The sequence below is a fragment of the Scyliorhinus canicula genome, chromosome 12, assembly GCF_902713615.1.
Source record: "Scyliorhinus canicula chromosome 12, sScyCan1.1, whole genome shotgun sequence".
Classification (NCBI taxonomy): Eukaryota; Metazoa; Chordata; class Chondrichthyes; order Carcharhiniformes; family Scyliorhinidae; genus Scyliorhinus; species Scyliorhinus canicula.
The window spans coordinates 51,804,392-51,824,877 of NC_052157.1; the positions used below are offsets into that span (position 1 = coordinate 51,804,392).

A 20,486-nucleotide genomic window follows, 5' to 3' on the forward strand; every position below is an offset into this window, starting at 1 on the left:
ATATCTTCAGATCCTTTCACGTGTTACTTGAATTAAAAATATAAGGAACAGTGAAAGCGATTCTACTTTTGAAAAAGTTTGAAAGTACATTTTCTCTCCTGGTGAATTCACGTAGTCCACGATAGGATAATTTGTTCCTTCTCATGGTGAAGAGTGAATAAAAAATACTTTAAACTCTGGCTAAACTTACACAGGAAAAAAACTAAAATGTAAACCTATTACTGAAACTGCTATCTGAAGCCACAAACAAATATGATTTGAAAATCTCCAGGGAGAGAGTTAGTGAGTTCTTTGTTTCATTAAAAATATCTCACAACAGGACCCCTTCTCAACAATGACTATTCACAATCCATTTTCCATGAAAAATAGTGCAAGACATGAGACTTTCCTAAATGCATAATCAGTTCTCTTACATGTGACGTTGTTTAAAGAAACCGGCTTCAACAGCCCACCCAAATCTGGCAAAGATTTCACACATTGCTACATACAACCTAATTCCATTGCATTTGTAGTGAAGAGTTGTTTGATATGTTTGTGATGTAAACAAGTTTTTCCATGCATATATTAATGGAAGTATTTAAACTTTGATATCAAATTTTAAAAAGTATGTGTTTGTGTGTTGGGGAACAGGTTTCGGGGGGTGGGGGGGGGGGGGGGGGGGGTGGGGGAGGTCATCATCCAGAGATCTAATAAAATTAAAGGACACAATAATTGCAATTAGTTGCTTTGAGATAAGCATGGTTAAGAATCTTATCAATGAAACTCAGTGGAATGTATGCGACAAGAGAACTAACACCCAACTGCTCAATTAAATGGTCACTAATTCAACTTATTTGACTCACCAACTTTAAAAATTAAACTCCTTTTCAATCCTTAGAAATGAAAAGTCTCTTTAGTCAGTGTCTCTCACTCTTTGCAATTCTAAAAACTTAATTTCCTTATTAACATGCAGTATTCCATCTCACGGGCATCTGACTGTCATTCTATGGTCCTCTTCTATTTAATACTTAATTATCCTGGCTGAAATCAGTCTCACTCCCATTCCTAATTACTGCTCGTTTCTTTTCAATGCTTCACCCCCTGTTCACCACAAAAATGTCCAGAAATGAAGATTGTGTAAATCAGAGAGTGAACAAAAATAAAGACATGTTTTCACTTCACTGAAATGACTAAAAGGGACATTCTAAAAAAAACACAGCAATTTGTACAGCGAGGTCCTGTAAATAACTCTGAAATAAATAACCTGGTCATCTTAAATGGCCAAATAGTTTTTGTCACGAGGTTGAAATATAAATGTAAACAGTTCACTGCGATCCATTAGATGCCTCCACTGTCAGTGCAACTCAATATGAGACTTGAAGTATCAGCCTAGATTTTGTGCTCAAGTCACTGGAACACCTGACAAGCAGGCAACCATGTTGGCTGTAAACTGGGTACAAGATGGAGCATTCTAGAAATGCGGAAATTTGTCACTATTCAGATTTTTTTATCTGACAGAGGTACAAATGTGGATATCATTTCAGCTAAAGAACCACTTTTCAATTGTGAACACTGGTGCAGAATTATCTTCATTGATACAGAAATTTCCAGGCAATAGGATCCAGAGCCAGCCAAGAGTACTGTAACATTGCATTACCCAGTAAACAAGCAGTGGAAAATTGAAGGGAAAGGCAGGGAATTCAGCACCAGCAAATCTGATTAGCCCATGTCTGCAAAGGACTTACAACAGATACTTTCAACCTCCGGGCAACATAAAAACAGTTCAGAAAATCATCTCATGCTTCAATATTTGCTAAGAATTCACAAGTTTATCAACAAAAAATAATTAACATTTACCATTAAAATATTCAACTATGGAGTCTAAGATATGAAGGACAGCATGGTCATTATTGAGAAACCAAAGATAATGCCCAGGAGCTTCAATAGTCGCTCATCGGTGGAATTTAGTTCATGAGGTAAAATTTCTAAAAAGGTGATGTAAATGAATGTTCCAGCAGTGATCCCTTCAAGGATACTCTGTGCCAGGGCATTGCTGGCTGACTTGACCTGTGTGATTATAATACCAATGACAATCCCAAGAGGGGACATTATTGCAAAGATTATAATGTATAACATCACACGGCCTCGTGGCACATTGCTCTGTACAAGCTTCAGAGCCAGGCTGAAAACAATTATACTTTTATGAATTAAAATGGCAGCAAAGATCTGCAAAACCTTTGACTCTGTTTGTTGAAGACCAATGGGCAATCCTTCAAATAGAGAGTGCAAGGATAGAGAAAGGAAGAGAATAAAAGAACGGAAAGCAGAATGGGCATTGACATCAATGTGAACATGGTCATCTGTGGTTTCCACACTGTTGCAGTTTATCCGTACACACGGGTTAACGTCGTCATCAGTGCAGTGCGTTGCTGCTCGGGCACGGTGTACGATAAGAGGGGTGCTCGCACCCAAACTGCTGCTGTGGCACTCCAGAACTATTCTCTCAAGGGTAAGGACCAGAAAAAAACCAACAGCCATGACAAACTCTGGAAGTGGAAAGATCGTCTGCAAATATATAAACATGAACTAATTAAGGGCAATAAATAGAAAGTAGCATTTTGTTTATGTTCAATAAACTTCAGAAAGCAAATCATCGAAGAGAAAATGTTAATTTAGTTCATATTTCAAAACAAACTGAAACTTAAGCCAACAGACTGGGGATCCACAATAGAAAATTTCAAAAATTGATGATCCAATGAAGAAATTCCCCTCATTATTTAAGTCCTAAATGGCCAACTCCTTTATCCTTGGGCTATGAAACCAAGTTTGCAATTCTCCTCGGGGGGGGGTGGGGACCTTTCAGCATCAACCCTACCAAACCTTCAATTTAATGACATCACCTTTCAATCTTTTAAGCTCCAGAGAATACAGGCCCATTCTATTCAATCTTCATAGGACAGCCTTCTCAGCCCAGGAATCAATCGAGTGAACCTTTGTTAGACCCTTTAAGCCAATTATTATTTTCCATAAGCATAGAGAGTACTCCAGGTAGAGTTTCACAAAAGTCCTACTCACAATTGCAACAAGACTTTCTAACTTATGCTCCAGTTCCCTTGCAATGAAGGATATTCCAATTTTCTTCCCGTAAAGCAGGCTTTCATCAGTTTCCACAGTTAGTTCTTCCTGAACAGGCCGCTAATCTATTGCCAGGGTCTCATAGCTTTGAGGGGTGCCACTCCACATCGAAGTGTAGCTAGCCAGGAGTCTTTCCCACTCTTGCCGCCAGCTGCGGAGTGTTGGAAGGATTTGCAGGTTGACTCAACCGGTTTGGCCTTCCTTAGCCATCAAAACTTGAGGTGGGACCCGAACCCAGAGCTTCTGGCTCAGAGGCAGGGACTACCCCCTGTGCCACAAGACTAATGAAGAATATGCCATTTGCCTTATTGCTGACTGTTACCTTTGTGATCTGGACACCCAAATCCCTTTACCAAAATTTCCTAGTCGCACTATTAAAATAAACTCTGTTTTTCTCATCTTCCTATCGAAGTGGATAGTTTCAAATTCCTCCCAGTATACGACAAATGGCATTTTCTTGTCAAACAACCCAACAAGTCCCTTTGCAGCAATTTTGCATCTTCCTCGTTGCTTACTATCCAAATTAGCTTTGTATCATAAACAAATTTGACTATCCTGTCCTCCCTCCCCTCATCTAAGTCATTGATATAGATTGTAAATAGCTAGTGGTCAAACACTGATACTTATAGCAGCATATTTCCCCACCAGCTACAATTTGCCAATGTGAAAATAACTTATTTTTGCAGCCTGTTTTCTGTCTAAGACCAGAAGACGGAGGAACAGAAGTAGGCCATTCGGCCCATTGAGTCATGACTGCTCTGATAATTCTTAATTCCACTTTCCCGCCTTATCCCCATGCTCCTTGATTCTCATACTGATTAAAAATCTGTCTATTGGAGCCTTGAACACACATAACAACCCAGCCACCATCTCAGATAACCAGTTTTTAATTGCTGTTAAATTATGATTCTTAATTCCCTGAAAAATAAAAAAATTTAAAATACAGATGGAGGGTGAGAAAGTAAAATCAAATACTAGTGTTTTGTGTTTAAACAAAGGAGATTACAAGGGGATGAGAGAAGAACTAGCTAAGGTAGACTGGGAGCTAAGACTTTATGGTGGAACAGTTGAGGAACAGTGGAGAACCTTCCAAGCGATTTTTCACAGTGCTCAGCAAAGGTTTATACCAACAAAAAGGAAGGACGGAAGAAAGAGGGAAAATCGACCGTGGATATCTAAGGAAATAAGGGAGAGTATCAAATTGAAGGAAAAGCATATAAAGTGGCAAAGATTGCTGGGAGATTAGAGGACTGGGAAATCTTTAGGGGGCAACAGAAAGCTACTAAAAAAGCTATAAAGAAGAGTAAGATAGAGTATGAGAGTAAACTTGCTCAGAATATAAAAACAGACAGTAAAAGTTTTTACAAATATATAAGACAAAAAAGAGTGGCTAAGGTAAATATTGGTCCTTTAGAGGATGAGAAGGGAGTTTTAATAATGGGAAATGAGGAAATGGCTGAGGAACTGAACAGGTTTTTTGGGTCGGTCTTCACAGTGGAAGACACAAATAACATGCCAGTGACTGATAGAAATGAGGCTATGACAGGTGAGGACCTTGAGACGATTGTTATCACTAAGGAGGGAGTGATGGGCAAGCTAATGGGGCTAAAGGTAGACAAGTCTCCTGGCCCTGATGGAATGCATCCCAGAGTGCTAAAAGAGATGGCTAGGGAAATTGCAGATGCACTAGTGATAATTTACCGAAATTCACTAGACTCTGGGGTGGTCCCGGTGGATTGGAAATTAGCAAACGTGACGCCACTGTTTAAAAAAGGAGGTAGGCAGAAAGCAGGAAATTATAGGCCAGTGAGTTTAACTTCGGTAATAGGGAAGATGCTGGAATCTATCATCAAGGAAGAAATTGCGAGGCATCTGGATAGAAATTGTCCCATTGGGCAGACGCAGCATGGGTTCGTAAAAGGCAGGTCGTGCCTAACTAATTTAGTGGAATTTTTTGAGGACATTACCAGTGCAGTAGATAACGGGGAGCCGATGGATGTGGTATATCTGGATTTCCAGAAAGCCTTTGACAAGGTGCCACACAAAAGGTTGCTGCATAAGATAAAGATGCATGGCATTAAGGGTAAAGTAGTAGCATGGATAGAGGATTGGTTAATTAATAGAAAGCAAAGAGTTGGGATAAATGGGTGTTTCTCTGGTTGGCAATCAGTAGCTAGTGGTGTCCCTCAGGGATCCGTGTTGGGCCCACAATTGTTCACAATTTACATTGATGATTTGGAGTTGGGGACCAAGGGCAATGTGTCCAAGTTTGCAGATGACACTAAGATGAGTGGTAAAGCGAAAAGTGCAGAGGATACTGGAAGTCTGCAGAGGGATTTGGATAGGTTAAGTGAATGGGCTCGGGTCTGGCAGATGGAATACAATGTTGACAAATGTGAGGTTATCCATTTTGGTAGGAATAACAGCAAACGGGATTATTATTTAAACGATAAAATATTAAAGCATGCCGCTGTTCAGAGAGACTGGGTGTGCTAGTGCATGAGTCACAGAAGGTTGGTTTACAAGTGCAACAGGTGATTAAGAAGGCAAATGGAATTTTGTCCTTCATTGCTAGAGGGATGGAGTTTAAGACTAGGGAGGTTATGTTGCAATTGTATAAGGTGTTAGTGCGGCCACACCTGGAGTATTGTGTTCAGTTTTGGTCTCCTTACTTGAGAAAGGACGTACTGGCGCTGGAGGGTGTGCAGAGGAGATTCACTAGGTTAATCCCAGAGCTGAAGGGGTTGGATTATGAGGAGAGGTTGAGTAGACTGGGACTGTACTCGTTGGAATTTAGAAGGATGAGGGGGGATCTTATAGAAACATTTAAAATTATGAAGGGAATAGATAGGATAGATGCGGGCAGGTTGTTTCCACTGGCGGGTGACAGCAGAACTAGGGGGCATAGTCTCAAAATAAGGGGAAGTAGATTTAGAACTGAGTTTAGGAGGAACTTCTTCACCCAAAGGGTTGTGAATCTATGGAATTCCTTGCCCAGTGAAGCAGTTGAGGCTCCTTCATTACATGTTTTTAAGGTAAAGATAGATAGTTTTTTGAAGAATAAAGGGATTAAGGGTTATGGTGCTTGGGTCGGAAAGTGGAGCTGAGTCCACAAAAGATCAGCCATGATCTCATTGAATGGCGGAGCAGGCTCGAGGGGCCAGATGGCCTACTCCTGCTCCTAGTTCTTATGTTCTTATGTTCTTATGTTATGAACTCTAATCCTGCGTAACAATCTTGTGTGCATTTTTAAAAATGGCTGTTAACAATTCAAATATACTACATCCACTGGTCCCTTACCACCCTCAAAATACTCTTACCAGATTTGTCAAACAGTAGTTCCCTTTCATAGTACCCAGGATTGGCCATGCTAAATTGCCCCTTCGTGTCCAAAGATGTGCAGATTAGATGGGGTTATGGGGATATGGTGAAGGAGTGGGCCTTGGAAAGGTGCTCCTTTGCAGGGTCAGTGCAGACTTGATGGGACAAATGGTCTCCTTCTGCAGTGTCAAAATTCTAGAGACCTGCATATTATGATTTCGAAGTGCCCTGTTACCACTTTCTCAACAACATTCCACGTGCGACCTGACCAAGGTTCTATACAACTGTAGCATGACTTGTCAATTTTTATACTCAATTCCCCATCCAATGAAGGCAAACATTCCATTTGCTTTCTTGACTACCTTGTCCACTTGTGTTGCCACTTTCAAAGATCTGTGGACCTGCACGCCCAGATCTCTCTGACTTTCTATATTCCTAAGAATTTTGCCATTTACAGTATATTTCCCCTTTATATTAGACCTACCAAAATGCATTACCTCACGTTAGTCTGGATTAAATTCCATTAGCCATTTCTCTGCCCAAGTCATCAACCTATCTATGTCCTGCTGTATCCTGACAATCCTCAACACTGTCTGCCACTCCACCAACCACATTATATACTGTCTGTGCCTGTCCTTCGAGGAGCTGCTGGACCATCTGTGCTGCCGAAGACTTCAGCTAACCAATGAGATTGTGCGCCACCTATTCCAGGTGATGGCATAGTTGGCACCAAGGGGGTTTGGAAAAGGACACCTCCTCCTGGTGGCCGTCAAGGCGACGGTCGCCCTAAACCTTTATGCCTCTGGGTCTTTCCAGGGCTCGAGCTGGGACCTGCATGGGGTATTGCAAACGTCGGCACATTGGTGCATCTGCAATGTGAGAGATGCCCTATGCACCCGGGCTGCAGACAATGTAACCAGCAGGATTCGTCACCATCACTGGCATGTTCCATGTCCAGGGGGTTATTGATAGCACACATGTCCTCCTACAAGCACCAGTTCATCAGCGGGTGCCCTTCATCATTAAGGGGTTCCACTCCCAGAATGTGCAGTTGGTGGATGACCACCAGTTGCACATCATGCACGTCTACATCCAATACCCAGACAGCGTCCACGATGCTTATATCCTGGCACTCTCATCAGTTCCTGGCACCTTCAAGATGCTCCCTCGGGTGAGGGGTTGGCTCTTGGCTAACAAGGGTTACCCGCTGAAGTTATGACTAATAACGCTGTCCGAAGACCCCAGACCGATGCGGAGACCCATTATAAGCAGGCCACCGTACATGGGATAACCACATTGCCTTCCAATTTGCCAACAAAGAGGCCTGGCCACCGACAGCTCCACCGTCCTGTCCCACCTCTCCATTCTCCCCCAACCACCCTTCATAATGGAACACCTTCCCCATAGCTGCTCACCCCTTCACTCCTTCCCACCAGCACAACCCCCCACTTCCCCCCTCCCCTCCAAGGGTCCTACCAGCATCATTACATGGTGCTGGCCCTGGGCAGGCAGTATCAGCGGGTCTTGACCATGGAATTTAGGAGGATGATGACAGGCTGTGAGATGAGCTCTGATACTCCTCATTGTCTCAGTCGTACTCCTGCCTTGAGGATCATATTCCACTGTCTGCCCAGGTGATCCCTGCATGTGTGCTGGCCATATATCCTTTGGGGGGGGTGGGGGAAGGATTATGGGGCTGGTTAACAGTTAGGATTCACTCACTCGGTAAGCTGTCATACTAGGCAGGTTCACTCTTCTGGCCCCCGTGCCCTGCCCTTCCACCACTCTGAGAGGGTGCTCCCATCCTCCAGCTCCCCCGTACCCCCATCCCAAAATCCTCCAGCTCCCCCGTACCCCCATCCCAAAATCCTCCAGCTCCCCCGTACCCCCATCCCAAAATCCTCCAGCTCCCCCGTACCCCTGAAGCCAAAATCCTCAAGCCCCCCCCCGCAAATCCTCCAGCCCCCGCATGACATAACCTCTACACCCGGATCCAGCCCATCCCTAACACCCATCAGACCTCCATTAGGGGCAGGCCGGACTTTGGTTAAAAAATGTCAAATCGAGTCTATATACATTGTTGTGCCCTGACCCGCATCATCTATATGCTACACCGTGCCAATTTAAGTGTTCTCTAACTTTCATATTTTACATTGCCTATCGTTCCTTCTAGGTGTTACCCCAGAAAGCACATCAGACATGGAGGTGGCCTGCTGTGTGTTTCATTGTCTGACCTGCGATGCCCTTGACGGCCATCCTCTGGAGAGCCTAGATCTGGATGACCATGGTCGATGTTCGGGTGTCAAAGGTGGCAGCGTGTGAGCCTGTCTGCCCCCTGCCCATCAGATGAGCCAGTGGAGGGGGGGGGGGGGGGGGGGTGATTTGGAAGCATTGAGGGGTTCCAGCACATCCCCTGCACAAAGCCCTGAGATGAGCCCAATAATGTTCTCCTCCCTTCGGGTGCACAATGGCCCTCGGGTACTCCATGGGACAAAGGCGAGGCCGGAGTGAGTTCCATAGGCTCCAGCATCATCTGGCACTGCCAGTCCATAAGGCCCACCCTCATCTGATGCAGGGTCTCGATGCGGTCTCGATGCTGTCAGCCATGGAGCACTGAGACTGCGCCACGTCCCTTAGCGAGTGAGACACGTCCCTCACTGCCTCGGCCATGTCCCTCTGAGACTGGCCAAGGTCAGTCAGCGCCCAGCCAATGCTCTCGATGCCCTCAGCCATGACCCTTTGTGAATAAGCCAAGTTCTGGAGCGCCGCAGCAATGTCCATGTGGACCCAGGACATGTCTACCTGTGACTGGGCTCCTGTCTTGCACCTCAGCCCTCGACTGCACAGCGTGCCCCAAGCCTTGGACATCTTTACCCATGTCTCCGACTTCTTTCCCAGGCCTTCCACTGCCGACACCACTCTTTCAGTGTTGGCCTGGGTCGCACACATTGTTGGCATCTCCTGTGCCTTAAGGGTTGGACTCCTCCAGCTGCAGCTACAGGCGCTGGAAAGTAGCTGACACCTCTTCCTGTAAATTCTGGCACTGTGTTTGCATCTCTACAAGTGATGGACTTTCCAGAAGCGTGACATTTGTCCAGGCCATAATGTTTCCTGGGATCAGGTAGCCCTCTGACTACCCACTTACTCGGGAGTCCCTGCCTCCACCTGAGGTGCTGAAGCATGTGTGAAGTGTGCACCAAAAGGTGACCCGGGAGCCTAGTCACTAAAATAGTGATAGTCTCTGCGATGGTGGAGAGTGCAGGTGACAGCAGTGACGAGAAGTTGGTGTCTTCCTGGACTGGTGCTCCGGAGTGTGCTGGGGATGTGGCCAGGAGTGCAGCGACCCCCGACGGCCCAACCTCATCTGATTTTGATCATACATGACAAAAGTCAAGAGACATGGTGAGGTCTTGGAAAGGAGTGGTCTGTGGGATTCACTTGCTGCAAGGATATCAGATTTGCATTGGGCTCTCACTTGATTGCCACATGCCAACCTCCGTTTAAGACACTGCTCTTTCCTCAGCCTCACCTGCGTGTTCGATTGCCCTAGACTCCGTGGGAGTCTGCACTCGCAGGTCAAGGATGCTCCCTCCAGTTTTTTGGTGCCTTGTCCTAGGGGACACGGAAAGGACATAGTGAGACGCATAGTGAGACACTGGGCAGCACGTTAGCACAAGTGGATAACACTGTGGCTTCACAGCGCCAGGGTCCCAGGTTCGATTCCCCGCTGGGTCACTATCTGTGCGGAGTCTGCACATTCTCCCCGTGTCTGCCTGGGTTTCCTCCGGGTGCTCCGGTTTCCTCCCACAGTCCAAAGACGTGCAGGTTAGGTGGATTGGCCATGATAAATTGCCCTTAGTGTCCAAAATTGCCCTTAGTGTTGGATGGGGTTACTGGGTTATGGGGATAAGGTGGAGGTGTTGACCTTGGGTAGGGTGCTCTTTCCAAGAGCCGGTGCAGACTCGATGGGCCGAATGGCCTCCTTCTGCACTGTAAATTCTATGATAGTGTGGTCCATCAACCTCCCCTGCACATCTTTTGATTGTGGGAGTGAGAGCCATGCAAACACAGGTGGGGGGGGGATGTGCAAACTCCACACGTGCCATGAGGCAGCAATGCTAACCAATGCACTGCCCCATGGAGTCATATTGTTGGCTGGATAATTTGTGGGGAATGGAGTGCTTATAAGCAGCTCCAACTTGTCAGGCTCTCCAGGGCCAATTCAGGGGGAATGGAAATTGCTGTAAGACCAGAAGACATAGGAGCAGAAGTAGGCCACTCGGCTCATCGGGTCTGTTCCGCCATTCAATCATGGCTGATATTTTTCTCATCCCCATTCTCCTGCCTTTTCCCCTTAACCTCTGATATCCATCATTAGTCAAGAACCTATCTATCTCGGTCTTAAAGACATTCAGTGATTTGGCCTCCACAGCCTTCTGCGGCAAAGAATTCCACAGATTCACCACTCTGATTGAAGAAACTCCTCATCATCTCCATTTTAAAGGATCGTCCCTTTAGTCTGAGATTGTGTCCTCTGGTTCTCGTTTTTCCTACTAGTGGAAACATCCTCTTCAAATCCACTCTATCCAGGCCTCGCAGTATCCTGTAAGTTTCAATAAGGTCCCCCCTCATCCTTCTAAACTCCCGAGTCCAGACCCATTATCCTCAACCGTTCCTCATACAACAAGCTCTTAATTCCAGGGATCATTCTTGTGAACCTCCTCTGGACCCTTCCCAAGGCCAGCACATCCTTCCTTAGATACAGGGCCCAAAACTGCTCATGATACTCCAAATGGGGTCTGACCAGAGCCTTCTACAGCCTCAGAAGTACACCCCTGGTCCTGTATTCTAGCCCTCTCGACATGAATGCTAACATTGCATTTGCCTTTCTAACTGCCGACTGAACCTGCACGTTAACCTTAAGAGAATCGTGAACAAAGACTCCCAGGTCCCTTTGTGCTTCTGATTTCCAAAACATTTCCCCATTTAGAAAATAGTCTATGCCTCCATTCCTCCTTCCAGAGTGCATAACCTCACACTTTTCAACATTCACATGGGCAGAGTGCTGGTCTATTTGTATTTCCTGACTCACTTTCCGAATAGCAACCTCAATGGGAACACCAAGCACATCCAATTCAGTACCGAGGGCAATACTTCGTCCCCAAACAGAGAATTCTGGCCATTAGCTTCCCCAGAGGATCTTTTCGGACAAGGTTACCTGTCTCATTACATAACACTTGATCCAAATAGCCTGTTTCCTACTTGGAGAAAGAGGGTGCTGAGGAGATCCACCAGTATGTTGCCTGGGCTGGAGCATTTAAGCTGTGTCGAAAGGGTTGTTTTTCTTGGAGCAGAGAAGGCTGAGAGGGTGCCTGATAGAAATGTACAAAATTATGAGGGGCATAGATAGGGGAGATAGGAAGGAATTTTTCCCCTTAGTTGAGGGGTCAATAACCAGGGGACTCAGATTTAAGGTGAGGGGCAGCAGATTTGGAGGGGATGTGAGGAACGACTTTTCCATTCAGAGGTTGGTGGAAATCTGGAACTCATTGCCTGGAAAGGTGGTGAAGGCGAGAACGCTGAAAACTTTTAAGAAGCATTTAGATGAGCCCTTGAACACCATAACATACACTGCTGGAAAATGGGATTTGAATTGTTAGGTGCTTGATGGCCAGCACAGATACGATGGGCCAAAGGGTCTCTGTGCTGTAAAACTCTATGACTATGGATCCTTGACATATTGCTCCAAAAATTGTCTGGAATGCATTCCATGAACTCTTCCTCCAAACAGATCACTTTAGCCAGCCTTTATCTCCACCAGATTTCTCATGGTCAGAGAAAACAATACCCTCATTCCCTGACAAAGCACCATTTCCCAAACCTTACTGATAAGGAGGTACAATGAACAATTTCACCACACTTGTGGTTTATTTTTAAAGCATTGATTAGTAGTCTTGAAGAAAAATGTTTCACCTTTTATTTTCATTTGTTTGCAAACACATTGCATGTAAACCATTTTGGACAATTAGATCGTATAGCTACAGGAAAAGGCCTTCTTGTTTGGTTTAATTCAATTCCAGCTTCCTGCCTTATTACAGGATCCCTCCCTCCCTTCCTTCCTCTTTCTCGACTGAATTATAGATTTGCTTAAACAATGGGTGAGAATTCATGCTCTTTAATGTGCTTTCAATGTAAATCACTCCTGCCTAGTATATGAATCCTTTGTCAGTATGAATTTAGCAGGATGAGCTTCATAATTTCAGTGCATCATGCCATTGTATTGTCACTATGGTAACAATGACACAGATTCAGACTTTTCCAAAGAAAAAAAGTTTAAAGTTGCCAGATTTTAAAAACAGAAATTGCAGCAGCAAAGATGTCCTTAATTGAGCTTAAAGTACCCCAAATCTGACTATCTCCCATAGTGTAGTTTGTTTAGACTAGTAACCCAGAGGCCAGTCTAGTGTTCTGGGGTCAAGAGTTAAAATTCCAAAATGGCAGCTAATGGAATTTAAATTTAAATTAAGACATAAAATCTGGAATAACACAAGTCACAGTACTGGTGACCACCTTGTCCAAACCACCACCCAGCATTGACCACAAAATGAAAATGAAGTCATACATTAACTTGCAGTTTATCCAGCTCTTCATTAATGTGCGAAAGATAATCTGGGAGGACATCCAATAGGCAAGCAGCAAGGAAAACTCCTCCAGCAAAACAACTGCACAAACTCAGGGACAATCGATGACATGCTGCAACAATTAAATTTAAGGTGCAAATATTAGTTCACTGATACATTACAACAAGCGATCTGAGCCGTTACAGAATATCCCGCGCAACAGATAAATCAGCATTTTAAAAAATTCTTTCATGTAATTGGACTTCACTGGCAAGGCCAACATTTGTTGCTATCCCGAACTTTCCTTGAGTAGAGTGGCTTACAGAGACATTAGGGAATCATAGGTGTTTATGACAATCAATGTCAGTTGATTGTAAGGGCAGCACGGTAGCACAAAGGGCAGCACAGTGGTTAGCACAGCTGCTTCACAGCTCCAGGGTCCCAGGTTCGATTCCCGGCTTAGGTCACTGTCTGTGGAGAGTCTGCACGTCCTCCTCGTGTCCACCTGGATTTCCTCCGGGTGTTCCGGTTTCCTCTCAGTCCAAAGATGTGCTGGTTAGGTGGATTGGCCATGTTAAATTGCCCTAGTCCAAAATGTTTAGGTGGGGTTGCTGGGTTACAGGAATAGGGTGAAGGCTTGGACTTAAGTGGGGTGCTCTTTCCAAGGGCCGGAGCAGACTCGATGGGCCGAAAGGCCTCCTTCTGCACTGCAAATTCTATGATTCCATGATTTCACAGTCACCATTACTGACACTAGCTTTAATTTCAGGGTTTTATTAATTGGATTTTAAATTATACTTGCTGTCATGGTGGGATTTAAACCCTGGTTCCCAGAGCCTAGCTGCCTTTGGATTACTGGATTACCAGTAACATTACCACTCCACCCCCATCTCCCCATTAAGTGGCTCACTTCAGGTATCTGGAACTGTCTGGAGGGCAAAACCTGATGCCAGGAAATATATGGGCAGGGGACTAGGGCGAGGAAGTGGAGTGTAGAAGCAGTCCATTCAGTGTATCCTGCTACACAGAGTGGAATAGCACAGAGGGGCTTCCCGAGAGAGAGTTTAAGTTGTACGATGGAGGTCCCCAAAGGAGGTTTTAGGGCCCCACACCAATAAGACATTCTCATGAGTGGGAAGATGAAGAGAATCACTTCACACACTGGAGCTTCCTGGGCACCATGTTATCATAGATCATAGAATTTACAGTGCAGAAGGAGGCCATTTGGCCCATCCAGTCTGCACCGGCCCTTGGAAAGAGCGCCCTACTTAAGCCCACACCTCCACCCTATCCCCGTAACCCCACCTAACCTTTTTTGGACACCAAGGGCAATTTAGCATGGTCAATCCACCTAACCTGTACATCTTTGGACTGTGGGAGGAAACCCACGCAGACACTGGGAGAAAGTGCAGACTCCACACAGACAGTGACCCAAGCCAGGAATCGAACCTGGGACCCTGGAGCTGCGAAGCAACTGTGCTAACCATTGTGCAACCATGTCGCCAGTGTAAGTCAATTGCAGCTTTAGTATTTTGATGACGTTAGACTCAACACTGGATTTGATGCCACGTGTGCCAACACTGCTGTGCCATTCATCTTGGTCACATCTCCTTCAACAATCTGAACCCGAGGGTGTGGAAATGCAGGGAGGCACTTGTGTAGTGGTATTGTCACTGGACTCGTAATTCAGAGACCCAGGGCAATGCTCTGGAGACCCAGGTTCGAATCCCACCATGGGTAGTGAAATTTAAATTCAATACAAATCTGGAATTCAAAGTCTAATGATGATCATGAAACCATTGTCGATTGTTGTAAAAACCCACCTGGTTCATTAATGTCCTTTAGGGAAGGAAATCTGCCATCCTTACCTGGTCTGGCCTACATGTGACTCCAGTTCCACAGCAATGTGGCTGACTCTTAAATGCCTTCTGAAAGCTTCTCAGGACAATTAATCCTGGCCAGCCAGCGATGCCCAGATCCCATGAACAAATTTTTAAAAGATTCCCGAGTTGTGACTTCTGAAGAAGTAGCTGCCACAGCTGGAGAGGATGGTGTTCCAGATGATGGGTGGGTCCGCTGGAATACAGGCAACATCTGGGTGGCACGGTGGCACTGCTGCCTTACAGCGCCAGGGATCAATTCTGTGTGGAGTTTTCACTTTCTCCCCGTGTCTGCGTGGGTTTCCTCCGGGTGCTCCGGTTTCCTCACCCAGTTCCAAGACATGCTGGTTAGGTGGATTGGCCATGCTAAATTACCCCTTAGTGTCCAAAGTTGTGTAGGTTGGATTATGAGGTTGCGGGGATCTTGTGGAAGATCAGTGCGGGCTCGATGGGCCGAATGGCCTCCTACTGCACTGGAGGGATTCTATGACCTACAAGATGACACAATCGCCGCAAGTACAGTACCATAACAGTAATGTTAATGAACTCATAATCCAGAAACATTAGTTCAATTCTCACCATGGCAGCTGAGAAGTCATAAATCTGATTTATTAATCCTGTCAGGGAGGGAAAACAAGCGTCCGGACCAGGCTGGCCGTCATGTGAATTTAGAACGTACGGCAACGTATTAACTGACTGAAATGGCCAGCAATTCAGTTGAAATCAATTATTTCTTCAATCTGTTTGATAAAATTTCGATTGATACTTGAGCTTCCCCGGCTGTTTTGTAAATCTGCCTCGTCTCAGGTCTGCCCAGACCTAGTATTCCAGTGTCACCTTTGGTCTCTCACCTGTTGAATCTGTTACCTGGGCAGTTCTGGCGTCATCTTTTATTTAAAAAAATAAATAAATTTAGAGTATCCAATTATTTTTTTTCCCCCAATTATGGACGGCCAATTAAGGATGGCAATTTATCATGGCCAATTCACCTACCTGCACATCTTTGAGTTGTGGGGGTGAAACCCACACAGACACAGGGAGAATGTGCAAACTCCACACGGACAGTGACCCAGGGCCGGATCGAATCCGGGTCCTCAGCGCTGCAGGCAGCAGTGCTAACCATTGAGCCACCATGCCCCCCGTCATCTTTTATTTCTAACCAGGTATTTCTTTTGAAAGTGACTTTCATTGGAATATAGAAAATAGGAGCAGGAGCAGGCCATTCGGCCCTTCAAGCCTGCTCCACCACTCATTATGATCATGGCTGATCATCCAACTCAATAGCCTAATCACGCTTTTCCCTCATATCCTTTGCTCCCCTACTCCCTAAATGCTATATCTAACTGGTTCTTGAAAACATACACAGCGAGATTCTCCGTCGGCGGAATCCTACGGCCCGGAGGCAGCGCACCCATGCCCGTGTGATTCCCGATTGGCCGGCTGAGGGAACGGAGAATCCGGCTGCCAGCGGGGACGTGCCGCACAGGAAAACGGGCCTGCCCCACCCACAATGTTTTGGCCTCAACTAAGTCCTGTGGTAACAAACTCCACAGACCAACCACTCTCTGGGTGAAGAAATTTCTCCTCATCTCTGTCCTAAATGATCTACCCCGCATCCTCAGACCCCACGGGTCTACCCCGTATCCTCGGTTGCCTCCGCCCATGAGCCGGCATTCTAGTAACAGTGAACTCTCACTGACACCCCTCATGACCCCCACTGCAAATCTCCCTCTTGACCTCGAGAGTGTCCACTCCTGGTGCACACTTCCAATTTTCACCTGAATGGTTGCTGCCATTCTGCCCACATCTTTAGCTGGAATACAGACACTCACCCTCTTACAATAATTTGGCCATGACAAATATCACACACCTACAAACTGATCTTGTTGTTTTATAACCATTCATCCAACTGCCACCTACCTTTACATCAAGCAGAACAATAAAACCTATAGATATTTCCATGAGACCTTGTTACTCATAAATCACCAGAATCCTATCCGCAAATACTGCCAATCTTAAAGTAAATATTCAATACAATGAGATTCTGTTGCCAGGGGTTGATTGTGGTGATTTGATTAACAACCAATGGTCGTGAGGTCAAAGCCCAGCACAGCTATTTTGACCTTCCTTGCTCCAACTCGACATGTGACGTGTTAACTCTCAGCATTAAGAGATGGCCAATCAACATTTGAGTGCTCAGAGACACTCACATCCTAACATAAACTGGATGCTCAATGTCTGAACCTCTTATTGTACAACCCAATTTGAAATAGCTATTCTTCATTATGGCAAACATGCTAATCTTAGCATTAGTTAAATCCATTCATAGTATTTGATCTGAATAAATCAACTGCTACAAAATCTTATATAACACTATTAAACTTAACCTTATGAACATACTCGTGAAATATTGATTTAAACATTTTTAAACTTGTAGCCTGAATTTCACTCCCTGTATTCTTACTGTGCAGATCAGGTTTGTGGGATTTTCACACTCAGCTTTCAATGCTGATCGCAGTGCCACTGTCAAATTTCACTTTACTCCAAAACCTTACCCCATCTAACCCCACCCACAGTTTACCCCATCTACCTCCCCTTCATGTGTATTCCATCCAATTATTATTATTATTAGTGTCACAAGTAGGCCTACATGAAATGAAATTGCTTATTGTCACAAGTTGGCTTCAAATGAAGTTACTGTGAAAAGCCCTGTCGCCACATTCCGCCGCCTGTTCGGGGAGGCTGGTACCTCAAACTACCCCCTTCACACAGTTTACCCTATCAAACTACCCCTTTCACAGTGTACCCTATCAAACTACCCCCCCCCCTCAGTTTACCCTATCAAACTACCCCTTTCACAGTGTACCCTATCAAACTACCCCCTTCACACAGTTTACCCTATCAAACTACCCCTTTCACAGTGTACCCTATCAAACTGCCCCCCCCCTTCAGTTTACCCTATCAAACTACCCCTTTCACAGTGTACCCTATCAAACTGCCCCCCCTTCAGTTTATCCTATCAAACTACCCCTTTCACAGTGTACCCTATCAAACTGCCTCCCCCCTTCAGTTTACCCTATCAAACTACCCCTTTCACAGTTTACCCTATCAAACTACCCCCCCCCTCAGTTTACCTTATCAAACTAACCCTTTCACAGTTTACCCTATCAAACTACCCCCTTCACACAGTGTACCCTATCAAACTACCCCCTTTCACAGCGTACCCTATCAGACTACCCCCTTTCACAGTTTACCCTATCAAACTACCCCCTTTCACAGCGTACCCTATCAGACTACCCCCTTTCACAGTGTACCCTATCAAACTACCCCCTTCACACAGTGTACCCTATCAAACTACCCCCTTTCACAGCGTACCCGATCAGACTACCCCCTTTCACAGTGTACCCTATCAAACTACCCCCTTTCACAGTGTACCCCATCAAACTACCCCCTTTCACAGTGTACCCTATCAAACTACCCCCTTTCACAGTGTACCCATCAAACTACCCCCTTTCACAGTGTGCCCTATCAAACTACCCCCTTTCACAGTGTATCCTATCAAACTACCCCCTTCACAGTGTACCCCATCAACTACCCCCTTCACAGTGTACCCTATCAAACTACCCCCTTTCACAGTGTACCCTATCAAACTACCCCCTTCACAGTGTACCCTATCAAACTACCCCCTTTCACAGTTTACCCTATCAAACTACCCCCTTTCACAGTGTATCCTATCAGACTACCCCCACTTCAGTTTACCCTATCAAACTACCCCCTTTTACACAGAGTACCCTATCAAACTACCCCCTTTCACAGCGTATCCATTCAGACTACCCCCACTTCAGTTTACCCTATCAAACTACCCCCTTTCACAGTGTGCCCTATCAAACTACCCCCTTTCACAGTGTACCCTATCAAACTACCCCCTTTCAGTGTACCCTATCAAACTACCCCCTTTCACAGTTTACCCTATCAAACTACCCCCTTTACACAGAGTACCCTATCAAACTACCCCCTTTCACAGTGTACCCTATCAAACTACCCCCTTTCACAGTTTACCCTATCAAACTACCCCCCTTTCACAGTGTACCCTATCAAACTACCCCCCTTTCACAGTGTACCCTATCAAACTACCCCCTTTCACAGTTTACCCTATCAAACTACCCCCTTTCACAGTGTACCCTATCAAACTACCCCCTTTCACAGTTTACCCTATCAAACTACCCCCTTTACACAGCGTACCCTATCAAACTACCCCCTTTCACAGCGTACCCTATCAGACTACCCCCACTTCAGTTTACCCTATCAAACTACCCCTTCACACAGTTTACCCTATCAAACTACCCCCTTCACACAGTGTACCCTATCAAACTACCCCTCTTCACAGTGTACCTTATCAAACTACCCCCCCTTCAGTGTACCCTATCAAACTACCCCCATTCAGTGTACCCTATCAAACTACCCCCTTTCAGTGTACCCCATCAAACTACCCCCTTCACAGTGTACCCTATCAACTACCCTCCTTTCAGTGTACCCACCCTCAAACTACCCCCTTTCACAGTGTACTCTATCAAACTACCCCCTTTCAGTGTACCCCATCAAACTACCCCCCCTTTCACAGTGTACCCTATCAAACTACCCCTTTCAGTGTACACCATCAAACTACCCCCTTTCACAATGTACCCCATCAAACTACCCCCTTTACACAATGTACCCTATCAAATATTCCCTTCACAGTCTACCCTATCAAACTACCCCTTCACAGTGTACCCTATCAAACTACCCCCTTTACACAGTGTACCCTATCAAACTACCCCCTTTACACTAGTGTATCCCTATCAAACTACCCCCTTTACACAGTGTACCCTATCAAACTACCCCCTTTCACAGTGTACCCTATCAAACTACCCACTTCACAGTGTACCCTATCAAACTACCCCCTTTCAGTGTACCCCATCAAACTACCCCCTTTACACAGAGTACCCTATCAAACTACCCCCTTTCACAGTGTACCCTATCAAACTACCCCCTTTCAAAGTTTACCCTATCAACTACCCCCTTTCACAGTGTATCCTATCAGATACCCCCACTTCAGTTTAACCTACAAACTACCCTTTCAGTGTACCCCATCAAACTACCACCCCCCTTTCACAGTTTACCCGATCAAACTACCCCCTTTCACAGTTTACCCTATCAAACTACCCCTTTACACAGTGTACCCTATCAAACTACCCCCTTTCACAGTGTACCCTATCAAAACTACCCCCTTTCACAGTTTACCCTATCAAACTACCCCCTTTCACAGCGTACCCTATCAAAATACCCCTTTCACAGCGTACCCTATCAGACTACCCCCACTTCAGTTTACCCTATCAAACTACCCCTTCACACAGTTTACCCTATCAAACTACCCCCTTCACACAGTGTACCCTATCAAACTACCCCTCTTCACAGTGTACCTTATCAAACTACCCCCCCCTTCAGTGTACCCTATCAAACTACCCCCTTTCACAGTGTACCCTATCAAACTACCCCCTTTCAGTGTACCCCA

The 20,486-nt window shown here is 45.4% G+C and overlaps 1 protein-coding gene across 1 annotated transcript in view; it reads right to left on the bottom strand.

Moving 5' to 3' along the window:
* Window positions 1–669: 669 nt before the first annotated feature.
* Window positions 670–20,486, bottom strand: part of LOC119975273 (zinc transporter ZIP1-like) — a 32,010-nt gene continuing 12,193 nt past the window's right edge. Inside the window, exons 2-3 of the mRNA XM_038814983.1 lie at window positions 13,058–13,188; window positions 670–2,544 (exon numbers count right to left, since the gene is read on the bottom strand). Coding sequence (XP_038670911.1) covers window positions 1,861–2,544; window positions 13,058–13,188 — 815 coding nt within the window. The 3' untranslated portion in view covers window positions 670–1,860. The remainder of the gene's footprint in view (window positions 2,545–13,057; window positions 13,189–20,486) is intronic.